At 40.4% G+C, this 23,844-nt stretch overlaps 1 protein-coding gene across 1 annotated transcript; it reads left to right on the top strand.

Moving 5' to 3' along the window:
- Nucleotides 1-61: 61 nt before the first annotated feature.
- Nucleotides 62-22,189, top strand: LOC137612842 (phosphatase and actin regulator 1-like). The gene is made up of 12 exons (XM_068341574.1): nucleotides 62-1,015; nucleotides 3,259-3,423; nucleotides 9,541-9,621; nucleotides 10,764-10,967; nucleotides 11,328-11,670; nucleotides 12,163-12,359; nucleotides 13,094-13,250; nucleotides 15,774-15,829; nucleotides 17,186-17,247; nucleotides 18,368-18,508; nucleotides 19,781-19,857; nucleotides 20,000-22,189. The coding sequence occupies exons 1-12, from the start codon at nucleotides 736-738 to the stop codon at nucleotides 20,013-20,015; spliced, it is 1,779 nt and encodes a 592-aa protein (XP_068197675.1). The 5' UTR covers nucleotides 62-735; the 3' UTR covers nucleotides 20,016-22,189.
- The last annotated feature ends 1,655 nt before the right edge of the window (nucleotides 22,190-23,844 follow it).

Genomic DNA, 23,844 nt, shown 5'->3' with positions numbered 1-23,844 from the left:
AGACAATTGTACTGGCCTGAGCAAAGCATGTACACTCAGGGAGAATGATGGTAGATCGGCAGGCAACCACATAGCGCCCAATGAGCAACTTGTGTGTGTGTGTGGGGGGGGGGAAGCAGTGCCTTGCTCAAGGGCACCTCGGCAGTGCTCAGGAGGTAATTGGCACTTCACCATTGGTCTTGAACTGGTCTTGAACAAGCCAACCTCGGCTGGAATAAACATTTTTTTTTAATCATCATTCCGTCTTTAGCACTGGTTTTCATTTCAGCATGTCAAATGAGGTTAATGTAACTTTCTAAAAAAAAAAAAAAAAAAAATCAGTTTTAGGAATTGTGTTATCAGACGGAAGCTGCTCCCGCCCCGCCCCCCTGCTCACTCCAGCCTATTAGAGGAGCTCACCGGGCAGCCAATCAGAGGCGCGCACTGCTCAGCTCCGCTAATCGTGGAGTGGCCGCCACCGACTGCAGTCCGCGGCTCTGGGAGGGAGACGGATCGGCTGCCATTCACCACTCAGCCTCTGCTTTATTATTAGCCCACTCGGATCAGGCAGCAGCGCTGATTCCCTGTTAGCGGCTTTAGCATCGCGCATCCACGCAGCCGCGCTCATCGGGATCTCAAGTAAAGGCGTGGGGGTGGGTGGGAGACGCGACTGGGTGGTGATCGATGCTACCGCGGGTCAAGTAGGAGTCGAATCCACGCTTTTCTGCCGCCGTGGTTCTCCGGTTCCGCGTCGCGATGTTCAAGACGGCTAATTACCCGACCGTGGATCCCGCGCCCATCAACATGAACGGCACTTGGTTTATCACGGGATGCCGAGAACACACGCCCGTACCGGTGGAAAAACCTAAGAAAAAGGCGTTCAGCTTGGTCAAAATAATGTCTCTCAGCAACAAGAAAGGACACAACCAACATCCGCACCACAACAACAACATCCCCTTCACCATTCACTGTCACATCGGGAAAGAGATCAAGCACATTTGCAGCAATTGCAGCCGTGGGAACGACACGCTGGACGGTGAGTTCTGTAGTCTTTTTTTTTTTTTTTTTTCCCCCAGACTGATGTGGTTTTGCTCACAGTAACCGAACGGTACCAATATTCAGAATCTGCTGTTGTGTTCTGATTGTCATGTTTCTGGGCTCCATCGTGAGGCCTGCGTGTTTTTGCGTCTCCGTTTTGCGCGTTGTTACCCCTCCATAACAAGTGAAGCGCGGCTGCGCGCAAACCCGCGTTAATCAGCTGTGATGGAAACTACCTCTGACCGGATGAGAACTTCTTCTACTTGTTGATTCGTCTCACAGATTTGTTGGGATGGAAGTTAGTGAATTATGTAGGAAGCAACTCGTCCAGAAGACATTGGGAGTGTGGAAGATGTGGGCACAAAGATACAGTATATTTCCAGTTTTGTGTCATGACATCATCTTCCAGCCATCTTGATATGCAAACAAGTGTTTTCTGTTAAGAGCAGACACAGCAGTGTGTGTGTGTGTGTGTGTGTGGGTGGGTGTGTGTGGGTGTGTGTGTGTGTGGAGGCCGTGGGGGAATGGAGATGACTTCAAACCAGATGAAGATTCCTGCTGGTCAGTGAAGGAAAACGGTGCGTTCTGTCTGTTTGGAACATGGGAAGATGATGTGTTCCTGTGGTTTTTTTTGTAGATCGGGTTAATCTCCTCTTGGACTTTCAAGTATGTCATTATGATTTTAAATTTTGGACAATCTGATTTCTGCTTCTTTTTCATCCATCATAAAACGAGTCAATAAATTTGGCCGTTTGAGAGCGTGCTTTTGTTTTAGGCTGCACCCTAGTAGATGGAGCGGGTTGTTGGCTCCATCAGCTTTTATCTTGACTGATTATACAGCATTGTTTTAGGGGTTGGTACAGCATCTTGAAAAGCCCCTCTTCTAGATGGATTCCCATGAAATTTTTGTGGAGGGATGCACACACACCACACACCACACACACTTTCCTAAGAAAATGGAAGCCACACAACCTATTTCCACATGAGGGATGAGGTCATTCAGACGTGCTGGACTGTCCGACCTTGGCGGGGGGTTTGCTCTCCATCCCGGTGTCTACTGGCTTAACGTCACATTATTTATGCACCCCCCCCTCACGGAGGCCAGATTGACTTTCAAAGGTGTTACGTCTATGTTGGCTGACATCATAAATGTGATGTAATTGTGTAGAAGTGTGGACTATCACATTCCCTGACAGCAGACACGGGTGATGATCTGATGCAATGCGGTGACATTGACGAGCCACTCGCTGTGTCCGGGTTCACCTCACACATTCAGACACTTGTTGATCCGGGCTTCTTGTCTTTTACTCTGTACTCTTTTTTTTTTTTCTTTCTTTCTCTTTGCATACTCTTCCTCCATTTCACAGATTGCTAATGGGGGAAATGTTTTTGTGGAGGCTGCTGATGCTTCTGCTTTCAATGTAATCAGAGTTGGGTTGTCATTAATCTCACAAGGCCTCAACATCTGAAAATGAACTGAGTTTGTAAACTGGAAGAATCTCTGTCTCTGCTCCAATTACTGGAGAGTAATGACGGTTTTGAATTTTGTAAATACTGGTTTGATGTTCTTGTTAGCATTTAGGTGATGTAGTTTCTTCAGTTAGAGAAAGATGTACAGTATTTGCCCTCAGTGTTGCACTAGTTTTGTAGGAAGACAGATCGAAGAGCGCATTCTTGATCTGTTGTTAAGATTTCAGTTCGAATGTCTCTGATGTCGTAATTTCATTTTCTAATGACATGACCTCATTCTGCATGCTCTGGGGCTCAGTTTGTTTCTAAACAGGGCTTTTTGTAACCCTGAATTAGAACATGTTTGTAACAGAAAACACACTGTTCATTCATTAAATCATTAAAAAGTTGGAATAAAGTGCTTATTGTTTGCTTTTGATGTCTGAAAGGCTGGGTTCTGTGAATATTTGATGAGGAGTAGAGAGCGTTTCCTTTTAATGAGGTGCTTATTAGTCTGTTTAGTGTGTTTGGAAGCTAACGCCAACTGCTCAGCATTCTGCAGCTTCAAGCTGTTTGGATTCGCAGCGTATTTCCGTGATCATATCTGAAGCAGGTTGTGTTTTGTCGTCTGCCGACCTCATCTAGTAACTGAGGGAATTCTGGAGGCTGCTCGGCACAAACTCTCACTGCTCAGATCTTTTTGGTGCTCAAGCTTTTCCTGCATGAGTACCAGGAAATGACCACCTCAGCATCCTTGCCTTAATATATATATTTTTTTTTATTACTTTGCAGCTGAGGAAGCAGAGAGGCTGGCCGCCATGCGTTCTGAGTCCATGGTCTCTGGTGCACACACTCCTCCCAACCGTCGTCGCAGCAAGTTTGCCAATCTAGGACGCCTCCTCAAGCCCTGGAAGTGGAGGAAGAAGAAGAGTGAGAAGTTCAAGCAGACCTCTGCTGGTATGGGACATTTATTTCTATTAATGTGCACAAAAAAATCTAAACAAATGCAGGTTATTTTAAACCCTGTCTGATTGAGGGGAGCGCAAAGGCCATGTTGCAATCAGATGTGTTTGCATTCATTTTTAATCGATGACACACCGTAGATTTTCCCATCTATCTGGTAGGCAACTCTTGGTCAGTTTCTCATGAGTTAGAGGATGAGTCTGTATGTATTCTGAGCAGAACAGGATGTTCTATTTTAGCAGCATCATTAAAACAACGTTTTCCAGGTATGAACTGATGAATAAATCAACCTCTGTCTGATTTGACCAGCCTCTAATGGCTGATTTGTCTCTGGTGTGAATACATTGTGTGGCATGAGCCCAACATTTGACTTACAGGAGTACATTACCTATCAAGTCCAGGGCTGGGGAAGTCTATTTTTCCAAATGAAATGCTATATCTGTGTTTTAATTGATCATTTATTGTATTTAAATGAAAGTTATACTTAAAACATGCATAGAGGAGCTTTGTTCACTGGTGCCTTGATGGTTGTTGTATGATAACAGCCTCTCCTCTGTTGTAGTGATGGACAATAATAGAGCTGAGCAACAAAAAGGCTCTTTTTTTCTTCTTCCAGTGATGTTAATGCACAGTGGAGCTGAGTGAAAAAGCTCTTTTCATTGCTTTTGTTATCCACTTGCATGGTATCCATAATACTACTGTCTCCAAATGGTTCTTTCACTACTATTGTTCTATTCTCCCCTTTCTGATGGCTGCATGGTGCTGGATTATGACTATATCTCATTGAAGTGGCCTGGAAGTGGAATTTCTTAGTTGTTTCAAGCTGTAGACAAAGTGAAAATATTCAAGTGTCTTCATGGATCAGGCAGGTTTTATCCACAACAACCTGTATATGGATCATTGCACTTGCATGAAAAATAACGCTCCAAAAAAGACTTTTATATCAAGAAAAATGTTTTAAAAATGTCTCAAATGGCTACAAGTATGTGATGTGGTTCCAAAAAATTGTGAGCGACCAGAACGTTGTTATCAAATGCCACATTCTCTTGCTCTCCCCAGTGTTTTAGCTTTTTTTTTTTTCAGCTCATTGTTTCTCCATTCTGTTAAGCTTTACACTCAGTGTTCTCAATCCAATAACTTCTATCCCAGCCATGGCAGACATCTGTTTTCAGTAGAAAAGCTTCAATCAACCCACTGTATGCTGCCTACACAGCCCGAAACATCTGAAGCAAACCATCTGAAGTAGAGCATTCAACGGCTATAGAACGAGATGTTTCCCCTCAGATGTTGGTGACAAACCAAACGCAGCAAGAGCATTTATTAGTTTTCCATTCTGAGCAATATCATTGCTTCCACATCTGCTGGGTGTGTAACTAGGCAACGATTAGCCTTTTCATGTTTGTCCTTTCAGCACTTTTTCATTCGTGTGTGTGTGTGTGTGTGTGTGTGTGTGTGTGTGTGTGTGTGTGGAAATTCATATTCTGGATTTCCAGGCGGAGAGAAAAACAGTATATCTCCATTTAAGATGGTAAAAAGCAAAATGTAAAGCGCACCTTTTGTGAGCCTAAAATTCAAAAGATTCCCTGTTTTGAAAGCTTAGCAAATTATAGCCTCAGAGGATGACGTGCATTTGTGTGCATAATACAGTTTGCCTCCTTGAATACTGCATCAGATGATGCCATTCAGTGGGCAGAGCTGTGCTGAACCCGGATTCAGAGGTGTGGATGAACAGCTGACAATGAAGCTGGATTATCGGCCTAAAGTTTCAGGAAAATTTCTTACAATGCCTTAATTCTGAGTAAAAATAAATGAAATGTTAGCCTATTTACTTCAAAACTTGGTTGGACCTCGATGGGGCCTACACAAACATCTACAGTATATATACATAAACTGTAGATATAGATATACTGTATACATGCATATTCAAAACATGTAATAAAGACAGAAAAAGTTTACTTAACATACAAAAATATTTTCCCATTAATTGCTTATTTCCAGAAGAATTTTCATGAAAGATAGCTGAGTTTAATTTGAGTCTCTTCTGACTGTTTTTTTATTGTCAACAAAATTAATCTAATCTAATCTAGGAAATAGTTAATTTTGAGCTGTAATCCCATTATTGATTTGTGTTTTTGACATGGAACCTCACACACACTGCGCATTTGACCTCACTTAAATAGTTAATCACGAGTGTTCAGCAAACTAATTTTTGATTGATTCCAGACTTCACAAAAGCAAAAGTAAACAAACCACATTGCATGATTACAATTATATTTTGTTTGGTTTATTATTTTCATACTATTAATTGTTTATGAATGTGAATTTCACGTGAATGTCATTATTTTGTATTATTGTATTTATTTTTGTATCCTCAAATCCTCAGATGACAGGCCTGAAAGCCCAGAATGGGATCGCTTTAACTGCTGTCACACCGTAAAAAACATATTTGTCTTCATTTATTGTGCAAATACTTGAGCTCTGCGCATTTTTTGTCGTTTGCCAAACAGTTGCTGACCAAATGAAAGACTGGCAATGCGGTATTGTCACCTTTATGATCTGTGATTTTCATGCGTGTCTTCTCGGACTGGTGGTCATGTTTCCCGTGCCGGTTAGGAGCAGACTCTCCGCTGGGCGTACAGATGTTGCAGGTAATTGCACGCTGAGCACAGCGGAGGATTATGAACACGTGATGGTGACAGATGAAGGCCAGCAGCCTTCACCTCAGACAGGAAGGAGCCAGGGCCTGACAGTTGGACGCCTCCTGCTCAGAGCATCCTGAGAGTGAGCTCAGACCACAGAGAAGTCTTAGGAGCAGAAAATTCAGGATGTGAACACACGTGTGGTATTCTGCTGGTATCTCCATTTCCACCTCTAGTCCATTTTGTAAGCAGACACCCAGAAGATGATGCCCGTCTAATGCGCTATACTCTTGCCCTTTTATTGGTACTAGTGGGGGGGTTGTGTAAATTACACGGGTAGATGAAAGACTAATGTTAATCCCTTCTTGTCCCTCCATTCTTTCGCATTTCCGTAATAATAATTGGGACCCATTATAAAATTTGGGACCCGTATTGACCTACTCTCTTTAGATATTTCCACATATGTACGTACAGTTTACTCTCCTCTGTTCACTCCCCTTGTGTTCTGATCTATAGTTTGTTGTTGCGTCATATAGCCCACGCTTCGATCTGCAGCCTTTGTTACAGGCGTGCCCACTAACGAAGGTAGAATTGCAATTTGAGTATAGATGATTCATTATTGCAGTTGCAGATTTTCCTGCACATTTTTTCTGAAGATGAAAAACAATTTGTGAGATGACAAACTTGTCACGTCCTTTTAGTGTTGACGTTTTGTTGCGCCACATCCTTGGCTGTGACGTGAAAGCTTTAACGCTTGAGCTTCCCATTGATAAAAGGCTCCATGAAAGTATTAATCCACTTTTCGTGAGGCTCAGGTGGAGAAAAACACCCAAATAAAAGCTTTGACTTTGAGTGACTGAGCCTCAGGGTTGGCAGGATGTGTTCCAACTATCTGGGTCACTTCACAGTGGAATATATCCTCTACAAAAAAAAACTAAATGTGGTGTTCCCAGATCAATAGAGGCTATACTCTAATATGCCAGTTTCATTTAAAATGCCTTCAGCTGAGCCTCCCTCATGAGGGAATAATCTTCTCATCTGGTGCAGACTGAACGGCTGGAGTGTTGGGTTCTACTTTGGCCACGGTTAACCGCCAGAAATAAATCTCGGTTGATGTTAAAGGAGATCTAGAGGACAGTTTGTTTTTTCGTACCCTGAAAAGTGAGAACATTATGTTCTTTAGTATGAATGGAGGTATATAGATGCCTCGGGGTGGTGCGCCTCTATTTTACATGTGCATACACACAAATAACACACCATACCAGCAGGTAGGTAATGATATGGCCAGTCAGCCAGTTTTCTGTGTGAAATACAGGTAGCCCTCAACATGTGAACATATGAGCAATAGTTTACTGTGCATAAATTAATCTCAATTCGAAACAAACACGTGACTCACTAGTGATACTTAACGGTAGATATTTGAACTGTACATACGTATTTTAATTTGATATGGTTTTATTGTTATTTATATCACTGTAACATGATATGTGCTTTATAACAGCTTTCTAGTGATTTTAAAAGTCCAGTATTTGTGACGGACAGACATTAAGTCGAGTGAATTTTTATACTTTTCTGTATATTTTTTTAAATTGAAAGTTGCCCTATAATCAAGAACAATTTAATTCAAAAGGACCTGAACCTGTATTTTAATTTACTATGTGTTGTTTTTATTTCCTTTAACTGTTTCTGGTAAGTCTTAGGGAATACTACATCCGTATTTGGAGTAGTAATGGCATTTAAAATGACCTCAAATGGTGATTATAGATTGAAATGTAATAAATTAGCTCAGAACAATTGTGTTCGTATATTGAGGACTACCTGCATTTGGTTTGAGCAGCAGTTATTGTTTTATTGTATGAATCTTTCTGATGCAACGAACATGAAATTCCACTTCTTGCACACTCATAATGTATTCATTAAATATAAAAAACATTGTTTTGTTGCAAGACTTCTGCAATCGTTCACTCCAACACTTCTAGTGATTGCTTCTTTTTCTGCTTCATTAGCATGCAATTTCTGTCAAATCTGAAGAAATATATTTGAAATGGATTTTGAGTTCGTTAACAGTGTTGCATAACCGTGCACATCCCATGGTATAGCAGTTATGTCATGAAGCTTTGAGTAATTACTTTTCATTTTGGATGAAGCGGCAGCATAATCCCTGAATGTGTTACAGCACCACCAGCCATCCATTAACCATTAGCCTTGGGTTTTCCCTCTCTGGCATGTAGTTAGTCCTGGTGTTTCAGTAGATATATGTCATTCTGATAAACATTGTGACTGTCAAGCACGAGACTGAAAACTAATTATTATTATAATGCCTCGGTAGCAGGCGGCGGGTTTTGCTGGAGGCATTGTCCTTTCAGGATTATATATAGATTTGGCACAAATATCGACTTCAACTCAAGGATGAACTAAAACAGTTTTCGTGGTCAATGGTCAGCGATTACTGTGGCCTCAACAAAGAAATCTTTGTACCGGTATTTAAATCAAAACGCGCACTCATTATGTCACTGACGGCTTCAGTAAAATATGTAACGGGATAAAAACGTCAAGGGATAACATTGTCATGTTTTGCAAAAACACTTCTCTATTTAATTCTCTGAAGATCAAATCTTATTGATTGATCTCTGGAGGGATCTGCATCCTCTGTATAAGGAACAGGGAGAAACTAAGTGAAGAACCATGGGATCATCTCCGGCTCTTCCCCAGAACCTTTGTCAGGAGACCGAAGACGAAATTTGAAAAACACATTTTAGATGGAGCCTCATGCACATGGAGAAAACGTGCAAAAATGTTTGAGATTCAAACCTAGGACCTACTTGCTTCTTGTTCTGAGGCGATGAAGAATGCAGACAAAAGTTAGACTTTTTCACGTTGCTTCAAAGCCATCACTTCATATGTTGTGGTACTATTATACAGTTGGGTTTAAATCCACTGCATTGTCAATAAAGGAAACAAAAAAAAAAAGACCAGGTTTTGCTTATATTTACAAATCCACAGTGACAATGAAGTGGTTTTGAACACAGCGCTGTCTGATTGAGTTGGGACAGGACCCCTGGGTGATATGTAAAGCACACATGGCACAAACTGATGAGCTCCTTTTCAAGCAAACGCTTCAGAGACCTTTCTGCCAATTTATTTGTTTGATTTGTTTCAATGACTGTTTGAAAGTCGCTGCCAGATTTTTCTCTGCTTTTGTTTTCAAACTCAGATTTTCACACTTTTTTTTTTAGAATATTTCGGCGGCATCTCGTTATTGGTTTCTCTTTTCCTTTATTATGTTTCAGCCACATTTAACTTGATTCTCATGTTTTCATTCAGCTACGAAAGGATGTTATGGTCCACGCATATAAGTGCAAATTGAGGCCTCTCAATGGCATCTGCGTCCTTGGACATATATTTTTGTAATTTTGAAATGTTTGACCAACACGTTTAGGAGTTAAAACATTATCGTCCTCTGCCCACTCAGCTTTGGAGAGGAAGATGTCCATGCGACAAAGCAGAGACGAGCTGATCAAGAGAGGAGTGCTGAAAGAGATCTTTGAAAAAGGTGAGCTGAGGTGCAGCTGGATTTGAAAGAGCTGGGAACTGCCTGTGTTTTAAATGTGGATGAGAAGATATGCACTTCAGCTATTCATCTCTTCATTAGTCCGCAGTCTCTGAAGGGCAAAAAAAAAGTTGGCATGAGGCATCTAGAGATATAATCTTTCATTATGGAAATTTTGTAGGCTTTTATTAAATCTTTGATCTTGATTTGATGTGCCTTGAACACCCTTATCCACAGATACAGACTATTTGAGTCTGACAGCAGGGTGTCCCATGCCTCAGGGCATCACATCAAAGTTTCCAAAGAAAGTCTATTCACTCGGGTCAAGATGTGAACCGAGCATATGAGAATATATGTGGCGCCATTTAAAGTTTTCATTTTCTTATTGTAAAAAGAGAGCTTTTTGGTTTTGTTAAGAGAACTTCATGGCTTATACAATGACATAAATCCAGCACAGTAAATCAACTGTAGAGACAATATTGATTTTATTTGAATTGGTGTAAAATGATATTCAACGGCTTCTACTTCTATTTTTGCACAATAACTGTGCCGTTCTTTAGAATGTATATTAATGAGGTTGGTTGTCTCAATTCTCCTGCCTGGTGACAACCTAGTTTCCATAATGAAAGAAAAAAAACAACTTGTATGCACAGCTTGATACATCAGCAGTTGTTATTTTTACATTAACTATGTCTGAAAGCATCATTTCATCATCGCTGACATCCCTGTGATTTCTAGACGCTACCACAGAATTAATTATCCTCTAGTATGCTCAAGAGTAAATATAGATCATACAGATAAAAACATTTAATATGAAAAAAGAAGATGCAAAAAATGCCAACATTTGAACTGATTAGCTGCTGGATTGCTTTCATGTAATGTACATGGATGCCATCATTTTACTAGCAACCATTGTGCATTAATGCACTCAAACCAGCCCTAAAATCAGTCTTGTCTAGTTGCCATCTCAACGGCTGAACCTTTTCTCCTGGATATGTTTCATATTATTTGATTCATGACAAATGGTTATAAATACTTGTTGTTTAAAAACTCAATGTTTACAATTCATTTTAAAGTTTGTTTGAACGTTGTAAGTTGTCTTTTTTGTGCAGACAGACACATTTGATACACTTTCTGTTTTATAGCTACTGTTGAGTTCCGATCTTCGGTCGATGGCGGGGTCTGCTCTCAGGAGCCCTCTATGAAGGCGTCTATGAACCTTTCCACGAAGAAATCTGTTACCTACCCAGGTGACCTGCAGGACACCCCCGCCAAACCACCGCTGTACCACAAACAGCCTCCTGCCCTCCCACCAAAGCCTTTCTCTAGGATCCCGAACCATAGCACAGGTCAGTTGTCTGTTAGGCTTTTTTTCCTTTTGACCAAATCAATATTTGTTGTCTAACTCAGTCTGTCATTCAAGAAATACCCAATACTTGCTTTTATAAATGAGCTAAGTGCACATTAGTCTCATTTTGAGTCTCCTTTGCTTTGGTCAGCTGACCTTTCTCTGTCATAGTCAAGGGGAAGGAGCATTAATGTCTCACAACTCAGCACTGGCGCCTGAGCCGTGTTTGACTGATTGCCTATGAGCTTCATAAACTGTCAGCACCAGCAAAGTGTAGTGGATACAGTATGACATAATTCATTCTTTTAGAAATGTTAATTAACCTTTCCTTCATTTTATAATTGATTAATTTTCCATCTAGATTCCTGCCAGCCAATGAAATTGCCGTGTATGCTGGCTGGTAAACACTCGCCGCCCTTGCCGCCCAAGAAAGTGATGATTTGCGTACCGACAGGGAGCCTGGACTCGACATCCCCTTCTCCTTCCCCAAATCCCCTCAGCAATCTGTCCCAAAAATGCCCCTCTTCCCAGGGCATGTCCCTCCACCACGGTACTCTGTTACCCTCCCAGCTCGCCGGTTTATCCGGTCTTCATCAGAGCCATGGCCACCCACTCCAGCTTCAGTACGGCAGCTTGCACACGCCCAGCCGCATCATCGAGGAGCTCAATAAAACCCTGGCGCTGTCCATGCAAAGGTTCGAAAGGTCAGTAGCATCATCGCTCTGATATAAATAATTTGTGGATGGTTTGATCGATCACTACTACATGCTTCCTTTTTATCATATGACTTTTTTTGAGCTGCTTGCATTTGTCAAATGAATGTCTTGGTTTTTTTATGACCTCTACTAAAGAGCTTCTGTTTTAACTCATCATGTTTGTCCATCTTTTAGAAGGATTACAAACACACTATGGATCTTATTAGATAAAATGGTTTTTAAGGACTGTTTTTTACTTTACATTGTGAAAAATGTTTTTTGTTTCCATTTCCATGTAGTTTGTTTAGATTGTGAAAACTAAACCCAAGTCATTCCAAAACTGGGGGTTTTGGAATGACTTTTTAAAAAAATGGAATTAAGGTTTATAATGGTTATTTTGTATTCTGTAAGATATACTACTACTTAAAATGAGGTTAGCAAAGCTAAATGCTATTGGCCCATTTCATCAATGCCCATATTTGGTCGCTTTCACTTCACTAGCTCTGCACTACATGGCATTGGCCAGTGTGTACCCCTGGACAGAAGAGAAGTGCCATCCGTGATCATCGACTATGACGATGACAAGGAAAACATGCCCAACGAGTCAGACTACGAAGATCTCCCCAGCATGTATAAAGATGAGGATGACGACGTAGACGAGGACGATGACGATGAAGATGACGACTCGATATTTACAAGTGAGTGGCAGCAGCTTGAGGAAAAAGACTCGATTGCACAATTAGGTTAGATTAGTTGGTTTCCCTCAATCTCCTGACATTTATTAACGGAGAGCTACATTTTCTTAAGCAGAATTTGTTTCTATTTGATGGTTAAAACAAAAAGGATCTCACTTCGGAAGAAGAACAATATCTCTAACTTGCTGATAAAGACAGTTGATGTTTACAGATATGATAACATGTCTGCTTGGCCTATCCTGATCAACCTTATGATGAGCTTCACCCAAGGGCTCTGAGATTCCAGATGCAGTTTGACCTTCAAAGCTGGGCCAGAGTCAGGTTCAAAGAAGCAAATCCAGCATTGCATTGTCCCCCATGGAGACACTTCTCACTCATGACCTTTTGGCAAAACAGCTGACCTGCACAAAGCTTGTCTTTATCTTTGATACTGCGTCCTTGTTGCCACTTGGGAGGGGGTTGGAGTTCTTAAAGGTTGCAACTGACCATGTATGAATCGTAAACAGAATCGTTTAATTTGTCACTTCATTTTTTAAATTTTTTTTTTTTGAGGAAACAAAGAAGAATACTTAAAGGGATGACAAGCATTGTTTGCAGGCTTGTTTTACATTATCTGTGTATTATTTTTGCAGTGAAATCCCAGTCTAAAAAAAATAAAATTCAAGTTTAGAGAAAGTGATTTTGGTAGATGTAGTCCAAGATGCTTCTCTTGTGCTGAACATGACGTTTGGTTTCAGGTACCCTGGCTCAGAAGGTGCTGAGGAAAGACTCTCTGGCCATAAAGCTGAGTAATCGTCCTTCCAAAAGAGAGCTGGAGGAGAAAAACATCCTGCCCATGCAGACCGATGAAGAAAGGCTGGAGTCTAGGCAGCAGATAGGCACCAAACTCACACGGTGAGACATTTTGCACACACGCATTTCTAAACAACTTTTACACATACTGTATGTGTGCATTATTTATTGGCCAAATATTGTCAGTAAAAGTGATTTATGTTGCCCTAGTCAACAACAGCTGCTGGAATATGGCACAGACACTCCTTGGCCAAAAATGAGCATTGTGTCTTGGTTTGGACTCAGTGGCTCAACATCCAGGCTGATGAGTTCTTTTTCCATCCTTTCCTTTTTTCACTGTCAACATCTTGTTAAACCGGGACTCTGAAAATAGAGCTGACCTAATTTCTGCAATGCACTACCCTCCCCTCTGTTTTTCCTCCTGTCTTCTTCTCTCTAGCTCTCTCTTTCTCTTCCTCTCACTCTCCTCCTGCCTGACTTCCTCCCTCGCTGACTGAATCACCACGGTGATGTATGTGCCAAACTAGCTCAACTTGACTCCTCCACACAGCAGCACCACGCAAGCTACTTCATCCATAGCGGTTTACACACACACACACACACACACACACACGCACACACAGATGAACAAACATGGTGCAATGCGTACGAATCAGGGAAATCGGTATACATGTGTTGAGACCGTAAATGTAAATTCTAGTGATTGAATGGATCAAACAACATACCAGTTTTACCTCATGGATCATAAGCCTCATTTGATTTCACTTTTCTCTTTGCGCATCATTTCCTCGTCTGAATGAGGCAGATGTTCTGACGTGTTGAGAGAGAAAAATTGCCAAGCGGATGAGTGAAAATGAACGCCCGGATGGTATAATAAGATTTGATACCGGGGAGATATGGTTGCAAGGAAGGGATGGATCATTACCTAGACATGGGCACACAGCTCTCTGTTCCCCACTGTGACTGGAACAGTACGTGTTCCCAGAAGGCCTGCCTACTTCATTGCCATGTTCCCAAACGCTGTGTCACCGTGTCCTCAGTAATGTTATCTGGTGCACAGCCCCTCATTCCAATGACATTGGTCCCGTAATACGGTTGCTTTGTCAAGCCAATCAGAAATGATAATGCTATTATAGGACAGACTGACCTCGACTTACTTCTGTTGACCTGGTTGACTAGAAAAACCCTGGAGGCTTAAGTTATCTTAAGGCAGAAAATCTGAATGGAACAGTTTCCGCTTTCGCCCACATGAAAGCCGATAAACAGGGTCATCTTCTGTGCTTCCTGTTTGTAATGTTTTGATGTCATATGCTAACAGAACATTATGCTTTTTGGTTACTGGTTTTATATACTTAACAGAATAGAATAATTTATTTTTAAAATATGCTTTCATGTATTTGAATTCTGAGGAAGAAGAATTATACTTTAATAATCCTTGTAGGGAAATTATTTTTATACCTAGTTATACTAAAAATCGCAAACATACACACACACACACACACATGCAAAGGGGAGAGGATGATGGTAGAGTGGTGGGCACCTCCTTTCTGGTGCACCCAATGAGCAACTTGTTTTGGGGATGGTGTCTTGCTCAAGGGCACCTCGGCAGCGCTCAGGAGGTGAAATGGCACCTTTTACAACTACCAGTTTGCACTACAAATCTTTGGTCCATGGACGGGTCTGGAACAACCACCCTCCGATCACCAGCCCAAGACTTATTGGACTGAGCTACCGCGCCCCCATCACTGCTGGGATGTGAGCAGATTGATGTAATTATCATGTCCATCCATCAGATGTGAGGCTATAACCTTGAGAGGACAGGCCTCCGCAAATTGCGGCCCCTGGCGTACATCCAGTAACGGTAATCCACTAATGACCCAGCATACGCAGATCTGATTATGTGACCACATTTGTGAAGCTACATGTAGTTTACAGGTCTATGCATTTCTCACAAACAGGGATAACAATGTCTCTGTAAATCCGTGGATTTCCTCGTTCTTATTTCAAAAGATTATGTACATGATTCCCGCTGTCTGACAAGAAATGGCACAGGTGGTGACACAAAGGAGGAAGAGAGAATTCTGCAACCAGGCAAACATAAGAAACTATTAAAGAGTTTTACAAAAAGTGTCTTCCTGAACTAAAAGCTGTTGACTGAAAAGTTTTTAGCTATTTTAACTAAATACTTGGTGGTAAACATGCTGTTTACATGGCAAAAATAAAAGTCAAATTATTATACACAAATTATGCTTGTCCTACTTATGGCCATCTTCTGTTACTGTGCTGAGTGCAGTTTACATTTCCTGTTTTCTTCTCCCTGAACTGGTTTTATAGTCTATCATGTTTATTTTGTCGGCCTTCCCTGCATTACACAAATGCATTATCATGCAGGCATTTATTTAATAGTGTGGGAGTGGTGATCATTGCTGACAAAACCTAGGAAGTGCACTTGTCAAATCATCTTTATCTGAACTGGGTCCTTCCATGTCTCACCAAACCCTGTGAAATGTTTGAAAGGTTTGATTTGCATTATGAACCTCATCTTTCTTACCCATATTGATTCAGTGTTGCTGTGCATAGTGTCTGTGATCATGTGCTGAGCATGGATGTGTATTTTCTACCCAGGCGCTTGAGTCAGAGACCCACGGCGGAGGAGCTGGAGCAGAGGAACATCCTTAAACGTGAGTGTCTGGAACTTTTATAGTCAAAGATCCGCTGTGAGGGATTCAGGAGCGCAAATTTCATCCAATGTTTTTGTTTCAATTGTGCATAGCGACTCAAAAGGCCTGAAACCAAGCCCTATCTTTTTTGCCACCAGCGAAGGAACTTTTTATTTTCATAGGAGAAGTAGATCATTCACCACAGAATCTTCCATTTTGTGCTGCCATGCTACTTTGTCCCAGAGCTGACAAACCAAACATTGGCTCAAGCAAGGCCGTATTTTTTTAGCAGCCAACATAGAAGAGGTTGGGATGAGTGATGGTCAGTTGGTTCCAATCTGCCACTGTAGTGCTAGATTCCACTAAATCCCAAACACCATACTGTTACATTTTTCTCTGTGCTGCTAAAAGTTAATTTTTTTTTAACAAAACTGCCAAATATGCTTTCTGTAGTGAAGCATGACTCCATATTCACCGCAGCCTCGTGTGCATGCAGCCTGGCGAGTCTGTCTGAAAGCCAGTGGCATACATCGCTCCCATTTTATTTCTCCTTGGTCTTTCTTTCATCTCAGGCAGGCAGAAGGGCTCCCCGAGGAGTCATGTCCAAGGAGACGGGTTTCTTAACTCAAACACATGCAGTATCAGAGAGGAGCTGTTCTGTTGCCTCGGACTCAACGGCTCCCTCATCAAAGGCTGATTTTACCAGCAGTTCCAGCTTCTCCCAGAGGCTCCTGCATGATTGGCACAGTGCAGGAGAAAAATAGAAATTCGAAGAATCCGTGAGCGAAAGTCGTGTCCTCCCTGTCGCTCCCATGCATGAACTTCCTTTCACGAACGGGGGTTTTATTTTCAGGAAAGGCTGTATTGGGATTCCAAACCTCTGGGTTGTAAAATAGATGAACTAAGCACAGACGCAAAATGCAGGTTGACTGCTGAAGCTTTTGTAAACAGAAGATATGTCCCAGTGTGCCTCATGTTTATTCTCATCTCTTCTGTTAATTTGCTCCTTTGAGTCTTTGTAATTGACTTTAAACACACGGTGCAACGCAGATATATTTCAAAGATGTAAGAAACTAAAAGTGATCAGCATTTTATTTATTTGCAAATTTCTTAAATAGGTCAACAACTTAATGGTAAACAAGAACCAAAAATCCCCAGGACAACTTAGAAGGAACAAAGCAATCACTCTCCCCTGATACCCGTCACTAATTGTATTAAACAGCCGATGATGGCAGCTATTTTAGGCTTTAAGGTACTTATCCAGTTTAACATGAATCTAATGAGCCATATAATGCAAATGGTGTGTTTGTTCACTCGTCATTAATTTCCAAACATTTTGTATCCTCTACATAACATTCATCCTCCCATTCTCTGCAGCTCGCAATGAGCAAGAGGAAATGGAAGAGAAGAGGGAGATAAAAAGAAGGCTGACACGAAAGGTGAGTTCAAAATGGCTCCAGAGGCACGGAGGCACACACTCGCGTTCGAAGAATTCGGAGAGGGGGGTAAATTGTTGACCGGGAAATACAAACACTATGACAGTGAGTCATGTGTTGTAAGAATTAGGTCTTACATGTTACAGCCCTGCTATTGTAGCGCAGGCTCCACCAGGAGGCACAGATGTCCTTGTTGACCTTTTGCTTTTCAGTGTGTTCGGCTGCCAAATCCCTCCACCCCATAGGGAGGTGTTGAGCATGTTTCCTCTCACTTTCAATTAGATCCTGCTCACCTGCCGACATGGATGTCAAAGCAGACGTCCCTCAGCTGTAAACAAGCCTCACGCATTATTGTATAAACGCTAGTAAAGGCATTGCTGTCCTAAACACGTATAAAGATATGATCCACTCCACTGTACACTCCATGTATTTATTTTTGCATTAAGTACAGTATCTCCAAAAATAAAATAATTTCATTATCATCCATCTCCTTAGAATTTCTTAACCCATTATATTTTCTTTACAAAATCCAACTTGCATTTAAGAGGTGAATACACATTTTTAATTAATATTACTGTCTTAAAATATGTCTTTTTTGACTTTTATCAAACAGATTTCTTGGAGATTATTTACCAGCCCATTTTAACAAATGTTAAAATGAGTCAAACTCTTCTCATATTTAGGAAGATAATAGCTTTTTTTTTTTTAAATATTTTTTTTATCACGTCACATGATTTTCAGTCTGGTAATCAGTGCTGTCAGCTGTTTGCTGTGGTACTCGTTGCAGATTCAGCTGAAACTCACACATTGTTTAAGAATTACAGGTTATATAAGTTCCCACTGTAGGCATTGGAGTGAATTCCCAAACTAAAGAAGCCCTACTGAAGCTGACATTTTCCAATACTCTGGTGCATTGATTCAGTAAATGTCCTGAATACCAGAGCAGTGTGATATTGAACTCTCTCTCATACTGCTGCTTAAAATATACAAGAAATGTGTGTCTTTTTCCACAATATTTCTGTAAGGACTTGTAAATTCTTAGAAGCTTCTATCTCTGACTGGGCCTAGAATATTTTCTTGTAGTTTCTTGAACTTTTCTTTTGTCCCTCCCTCTTCATTCCAGCTGAGCCAAAGGCCCACTGTTGAGGAGCTGAGACAGGCCAAAATCCTCATCCGATTCAGCGACTACGTGGAGGTGTCCGATGCTCAGGACTACGACAGGCGGGCAGATAAGCCGTGGACCAGGCTGACAGCGGCTGACAAGGCTAGTGTCACGTAAACTAGATTTATATTTAAACGGAGATCATCTTTTACTAACATAAGGGTTTGTCCTTGCCTGCTTTGAAATGTCTTCAAACACCATCAAACTCCTTCTCCAGTTTTGATGCCTGATATGATGCAAGCCTTAAAGCAGGAGAGGACGGCACAAAGCACGTGTTCCTCCTGTGCTGCTCAGGCCAGCTCCACTTGAGCTGTTTGCTTCCTCTTTGAGTAAATACCCCGAAGCAGTCCTGGTACTTCTGACCTTTAATGAGGTCCTGATTTTTTTATTTTTTTTCTCAGCGCAGCAATTCTGCCTCCTTTGCTTCAATTTCCAGCTCTGAGCACACCGGGTCACACCTGAGAACTTCTCATGTGGAAATCACGAGGATTCAGTGTTTGGATTATGCAATTGCTCCCCTTACATAAGACAGTATTTGGACAAGCAATGCCTCAGGACCCCTTAGCCGCAGCACTGCCCCGATGCTGTTTTTATTCCTTTTGCTTTGACAGTCCAGCAGATTTGAGCATTGTTTGCGCTCCTGTAGCAGAAGCTTCCTCTTTAAGGATGAAGTCTGCTCCATGACTCATGCTGAATAGCAAAAGCGGTGATTTCACCGTCTGGTTTGTTGTCACATGACATGTTAAGACGGGAAATGAGGGATGCAGCATATCATTATATTTCCCGGAACACTGACTAATACCCAGGTGGGGGTCTACGCCACCACCTCTTGATGCAGTTTTAACATCTCTCCCCCAGAAAGTGTCAAGCGTTCTCACCTCCAGTCAGGTGCAACTTATAATGATGCTAATGACTCAGATGGTGCCCCATTAGGCGACCCATAAAAGTGCAACTGTTACCGTGTGAATTTAACAACAATCACTGAGGTAATAACCCCAGAAAATTCCAGCTATCTGTACCCCCCCCCCCCAGCTCAGTTACAACAACGCACGTCTCTTTGATGAGAGATGAAGTGTTTTAAGCATCTGTAAATCTGTGGTATCACCTCTTCATTGTAGTCAAACCCTGAGCAGATTCCCCAAGTATACCAGCAACAAATTATATATTATTGTTCATAGTCCAGGAATGTCTCAGGAGGAAGAAATTGAGGGCTCTTTTGATGTGAGTAGCAAATTCAGCAGAATCATTCATGGCCTCAAGATGAGCCTAAATGTTGCATGAAGCATGCAAAAAGGAGGCAGAGTCACGGCTTAGATGCTGCGTTTTGAGTGTAAAGCCTCTGCAGCCTTTCTCAAATGTGTCTGTTCTCTGCAGGCAGCTATACGTAAAGAACTCAACGATTTCAAGAGCAACGAGATGGAAGTGCACGAGTCGAGTCGCCATTTAACCAGGTAACGTGCAGAATGACAGGAACCCCCATGCGACTGCGTGCCTTGATATTAGTTTGTGTGCAGATGAAGTTATTCATGGATATTTGTGGCTCGAGCTGTAGAATCAATGTTGAAACAGTGTTTTTGTGTGTTGATCCTCCAGGTTCCACAGACCATAGTAGACCACCACTCACTGTCTGGAGCAGCGTCGGATTCTGCTCTCTGCCACTGAGAACCTTAAGTGCTGGACAGTAAAATGGTGCCCGTTTCTACAATAAGGCCATGTCTTCTGAAATGCCTTTTCAAGTTACACAAAACTGAGTCGGTACACTCCATGATGCAGTCAATCACTACTCCATACACTGTAGTAGCACATTATGACTGATTCACACAGCCCCTCTAGGGTCTCCACCAACTCTTCTTCTCTCCTGAGCTCTCAGGGAGGATCAGACGAGCTTCTGTTTTGCGATTACTCGACGCGTTCAACATTAAGCAAAGGTAAACTGTGTCTTGGTTTGTCCCCAACACCAATGGACTTGTCTCAGTGGACATCTTTTTATCCCTCTTGTATGTAATGCTGTCACCACAGACTTGTTTAGTCTAGACAGGTTATTCTGTGCACGATGGTAGAGTCACTATGCTAAAACGAGATGCAGCTTTCTGCCACCTGTTAGGACTTTTACCGAGTCGGGAAAGGAGTGAAAGTTTGAAAATTACAATCATGTGCAATTTTTCCCCCCCTCTGCTTTTCCTGCGCAACAGCACCATCTAGAGGCCCTTTTGTGTCATGACGAGGTTGTCCAGACTTCCTCTACCCTTCTATGTGCAATTCTCACTGTGCTGACAAATGTTGACATTTTATTTCTTAACTGTGAATTTGAGAGTTTGGATAAATGTCTGCACTCTCTCCAAATGTACATTTTGTTTATATTGAAGGAAAAATTACATTTAGAGAAGAATCATGCTTGACCAAGTTTCATTTTGTGTCACAATCTTCTTGTTTTAATTTAAAAATTTGCAGGTGGACAATATAACCTGTTCCCAGTGTGTTTTAGTATTTTATTTTTTAGTCACGGAGGCACTTGGATCTTAAATGATTAATTTACATGTTTTTACCCAACTCAATAGCTGGCTCACTTGGTTTTCTCTGTCATTGTGTTTGCAGAAGTACATTTAATAATCTTTTTTACATAATGTCATTATTGTATTATACACTTTTATACTCATAAGATTGTGATCAAGCAATATCAGTTATTTGTAGAGAAAAGCTTAAATGACACATGTACTTCCCAACTTTTTTTTTTTTAACTGTGCTTATGCACCACACTTCTCTTTAATTTAGTTTTATACTTTAGGAAGGCTTTATCTTTCATTATTGAGCGACCAAAAATGGCTTCAACATCAGACAAGATTGGATGTTCAGTTGTGAATGTTGTACCCTCCGTTTTGGAAGACAAATGCAGATTTTAGTGAATTCATTGAGTCAGGGTTTTTGTTTTTTTGTTTGTTGTTGTTGCCAAACTTCTTTTTGCTGATGAGAGTTTGGCTTTATAATGATCAGTGTTCGAAATCAGGAATCATATGTGTAAAATATTGTTGGATTTCTGATATGTGACCCTTTTGTCTCTTCCTTATAAATGCATCAGTATTCCAATGTTCATAAGGTTTATGTACACAGAATGTTTTTTTAATACTTTTTACTGTATTACTTTTAAAGTTGCAATAGGACATTCTTTATTTGTCAGACAAAGAAAAGCAGCTCAGTTAAAAGGATGTCAACCACATAATAGAATACATTATTCCACAAAGGAAAATGTGTTGGCCCTTATTTTCACATTATTAATCTTTGATTTGTAGAGATAATGGAAAATTGTTCAGCATTTTGTTGTTTTTATGTGAAGTAAGATGTTTTTTGTTGAGTTTTGGAGTGGTGTCTCCTCTGAATCGGTGCACAGACCACATTACACTGCTCCTTATTTAAAATAATAATTTTAATTGGGTCATTTAAACTCGGTGGTTTTTGAAATATGGAGCATTTTTGTGATTAAATCAGCTTCTTTATGATTCCAGAATGATACCATAATTTTAGGCTTTCATCCTTAAATTGTGATCAATAGAGCGTATATAAGAATGAGTTCAAACAAAAATCCTCCCCTTCTTATTTCAGCTCTGAAAAACATCTGAGCCACTGAGCTAAATATTTGCTGGAATCAAGGAACATGAATTCAGCAATAGATTGATTCTTTTTACATGTTAGTGGAGTAACTGAATGCATTTGAAGGTTTTAAGTGTTGGAAATACAGAAAGCCATGTAAAGGATACGTCATGCCAATTAAATTTCATTCTGAATGCATTTGAATTGTTTGACTTTCTGTGAGTTTTACTGATGGAGACCTATTTGAGACATTCATCACAGGGGAGACTTTTTAATTGCAACACATTGCTTTAAGTTAGAAATATTTTCAGGTAATCCCAATGAGGGTCGCTGCAGATGACAGAAATCTCATTCATTGAAGACTAAAATATTCAGATAAAAGTTAATGTAGCACACACAAAAAAAAATCGACCTTGCTTAATTTCACACTGTATTAAACCAACTTTGACAATAGGTTCAAAGTTTTTCAAGATTGTTATTGACGTCTACAGTTATCTAAATTGAAAATGTTTAAGGAGCTTACTTTTGAACTCAATTAGGATTATTATGAACAGGAAAACATACAAATATGCATGTGCATAGTTTTTGAGGATTAATTGCGCATATTCTTGAATCGTGATTGCTCCTATATGATGGAGCTGCAGTTGGAGCTGGGATATAAAAATAAGATTTGTCCCCTTAGATTCTGAAGGCCCTGATATTTAATTGGTACATCATGATGGATTTTACGTCTCACAAAAAAAACTAATTTTAAGGTTTGGTAGAAAAATGAGTTATAGGACTCCCCAGTCTTAACATGGGGTTTTGTCTTCTGTCCATTTACCATTTGGAGAACTTATAGAAAAAACATGTTCAAGTCCTCCACATTTGTGAAAATGTAAAATACATTTTTCAAATAAATATAATGTTATTCGATGAATGATCAGATAATCTTATGATTCCAAATGTGAAATGAGTCATGGAAGCAGTAAATGGTGTGTGACAGTGTTCGATAATGATGTTTATTGATTATGTGCTGAATTAATATGTAAGGTCCAGATGTTTCATCTTGCACAAGTACTGCAAGTGTCTAAAAATTCAGTTTTTCATAAGCTAAGAAAAACAATCTTGGGTGTAAAAAGGGCGTTCAGAACACTAGAACCTCTTTCTTAAGTAAAGATGGGGAAGGATTCATCACTCCATGAAAGATTGTGCTGGCTGGTACTGAAGAATTTCCAAATGATGTTTCTCAATGTAAAATTGCCAAGACGGATTTCATCTTCTTCAGTTACAATAACATCAAAGCCAAGCAGACATCTTTTTCAGGAAAGGTCTTGCTTATTTCAGTCAGAAAATGAAACCGCATTCTGCGCATATTACAACATTGTGGCTTAATTGAAGAAAGATGAATAACAAAGAAAAGGTTATTTAAAGTTATTTTATAATGTTTGGATGATTATGAAATGTCATATATGATAAAGGAGACCCCAAATAGTTGAGCAACTGAAATCCTACATCATTCAAAACAGGAAAACATTCCACTCTTAACAATGACAGCAATTGTTCTCACTTCCCAAATGCTTAGGAAAAGAAGGGGTGAAGCAACTCGATGGTTATTCAATCTTTTTTGGAAAAGAATTAGCATCAAAATTGGAATGATTTTAAAGAACAATCACATCTTTGTTTCAATATTTGAAAAGTTGTTTTGACTTTTATATGATATCCCAACTTTTTGGAAAATGAGGTTTCATATACAGTTTATTCCGATTCATAATAAAACACATAATATTTAAAAGTAAGATGTCAAAAAGTCAAATTAGCTGAATGTGATCATTTCCAATCCTTTCTGATATTTGATGATTTTTGAAAACTCT

This window comes from Antennarius striatus, chromosome 18 (assembly GCF_040054535.1).
Source record: "Antennarius striatus isolate MH-2024 chromosome 18, ASM4005453v1, whole genome shotgun sequence".
NCBI lineage: Eukaryota > Metazoa > Chordata > Actinopteri > Lophiiformes > Antennariidae > Antennarius > Antennarius striatus.
Note: the sequence above shows the minus strand (reverse complement) of the source record. Positions and strands in the feature narration are given on the sequence as shown.

Excerpts from the sequence above, each read along its gene's own strand:
- LOC137612842 (XM_068341574.1), top strand. The coding sequence starts at position 736 with ATGTTCAAGACGGCTAATTACCCGACCGTGGATCCCGCGCCCATCAAC. Across the intron at positions 11,671-12,162 it reads TCCATGCAAAGGTTCGAAAG|CTCTGCACTACATGGCATTG; the intron begins GTCAGTAGCATC and ends TCACTTCACTAG. Across the intron at positions 12,360-13,093 it reads TGACGACTCGATATTTACAA|GTACCCTGGCTCAGAAGGTG; the intron begins GTGAGTGGCAGC and ends GTTTGGTTTCAG.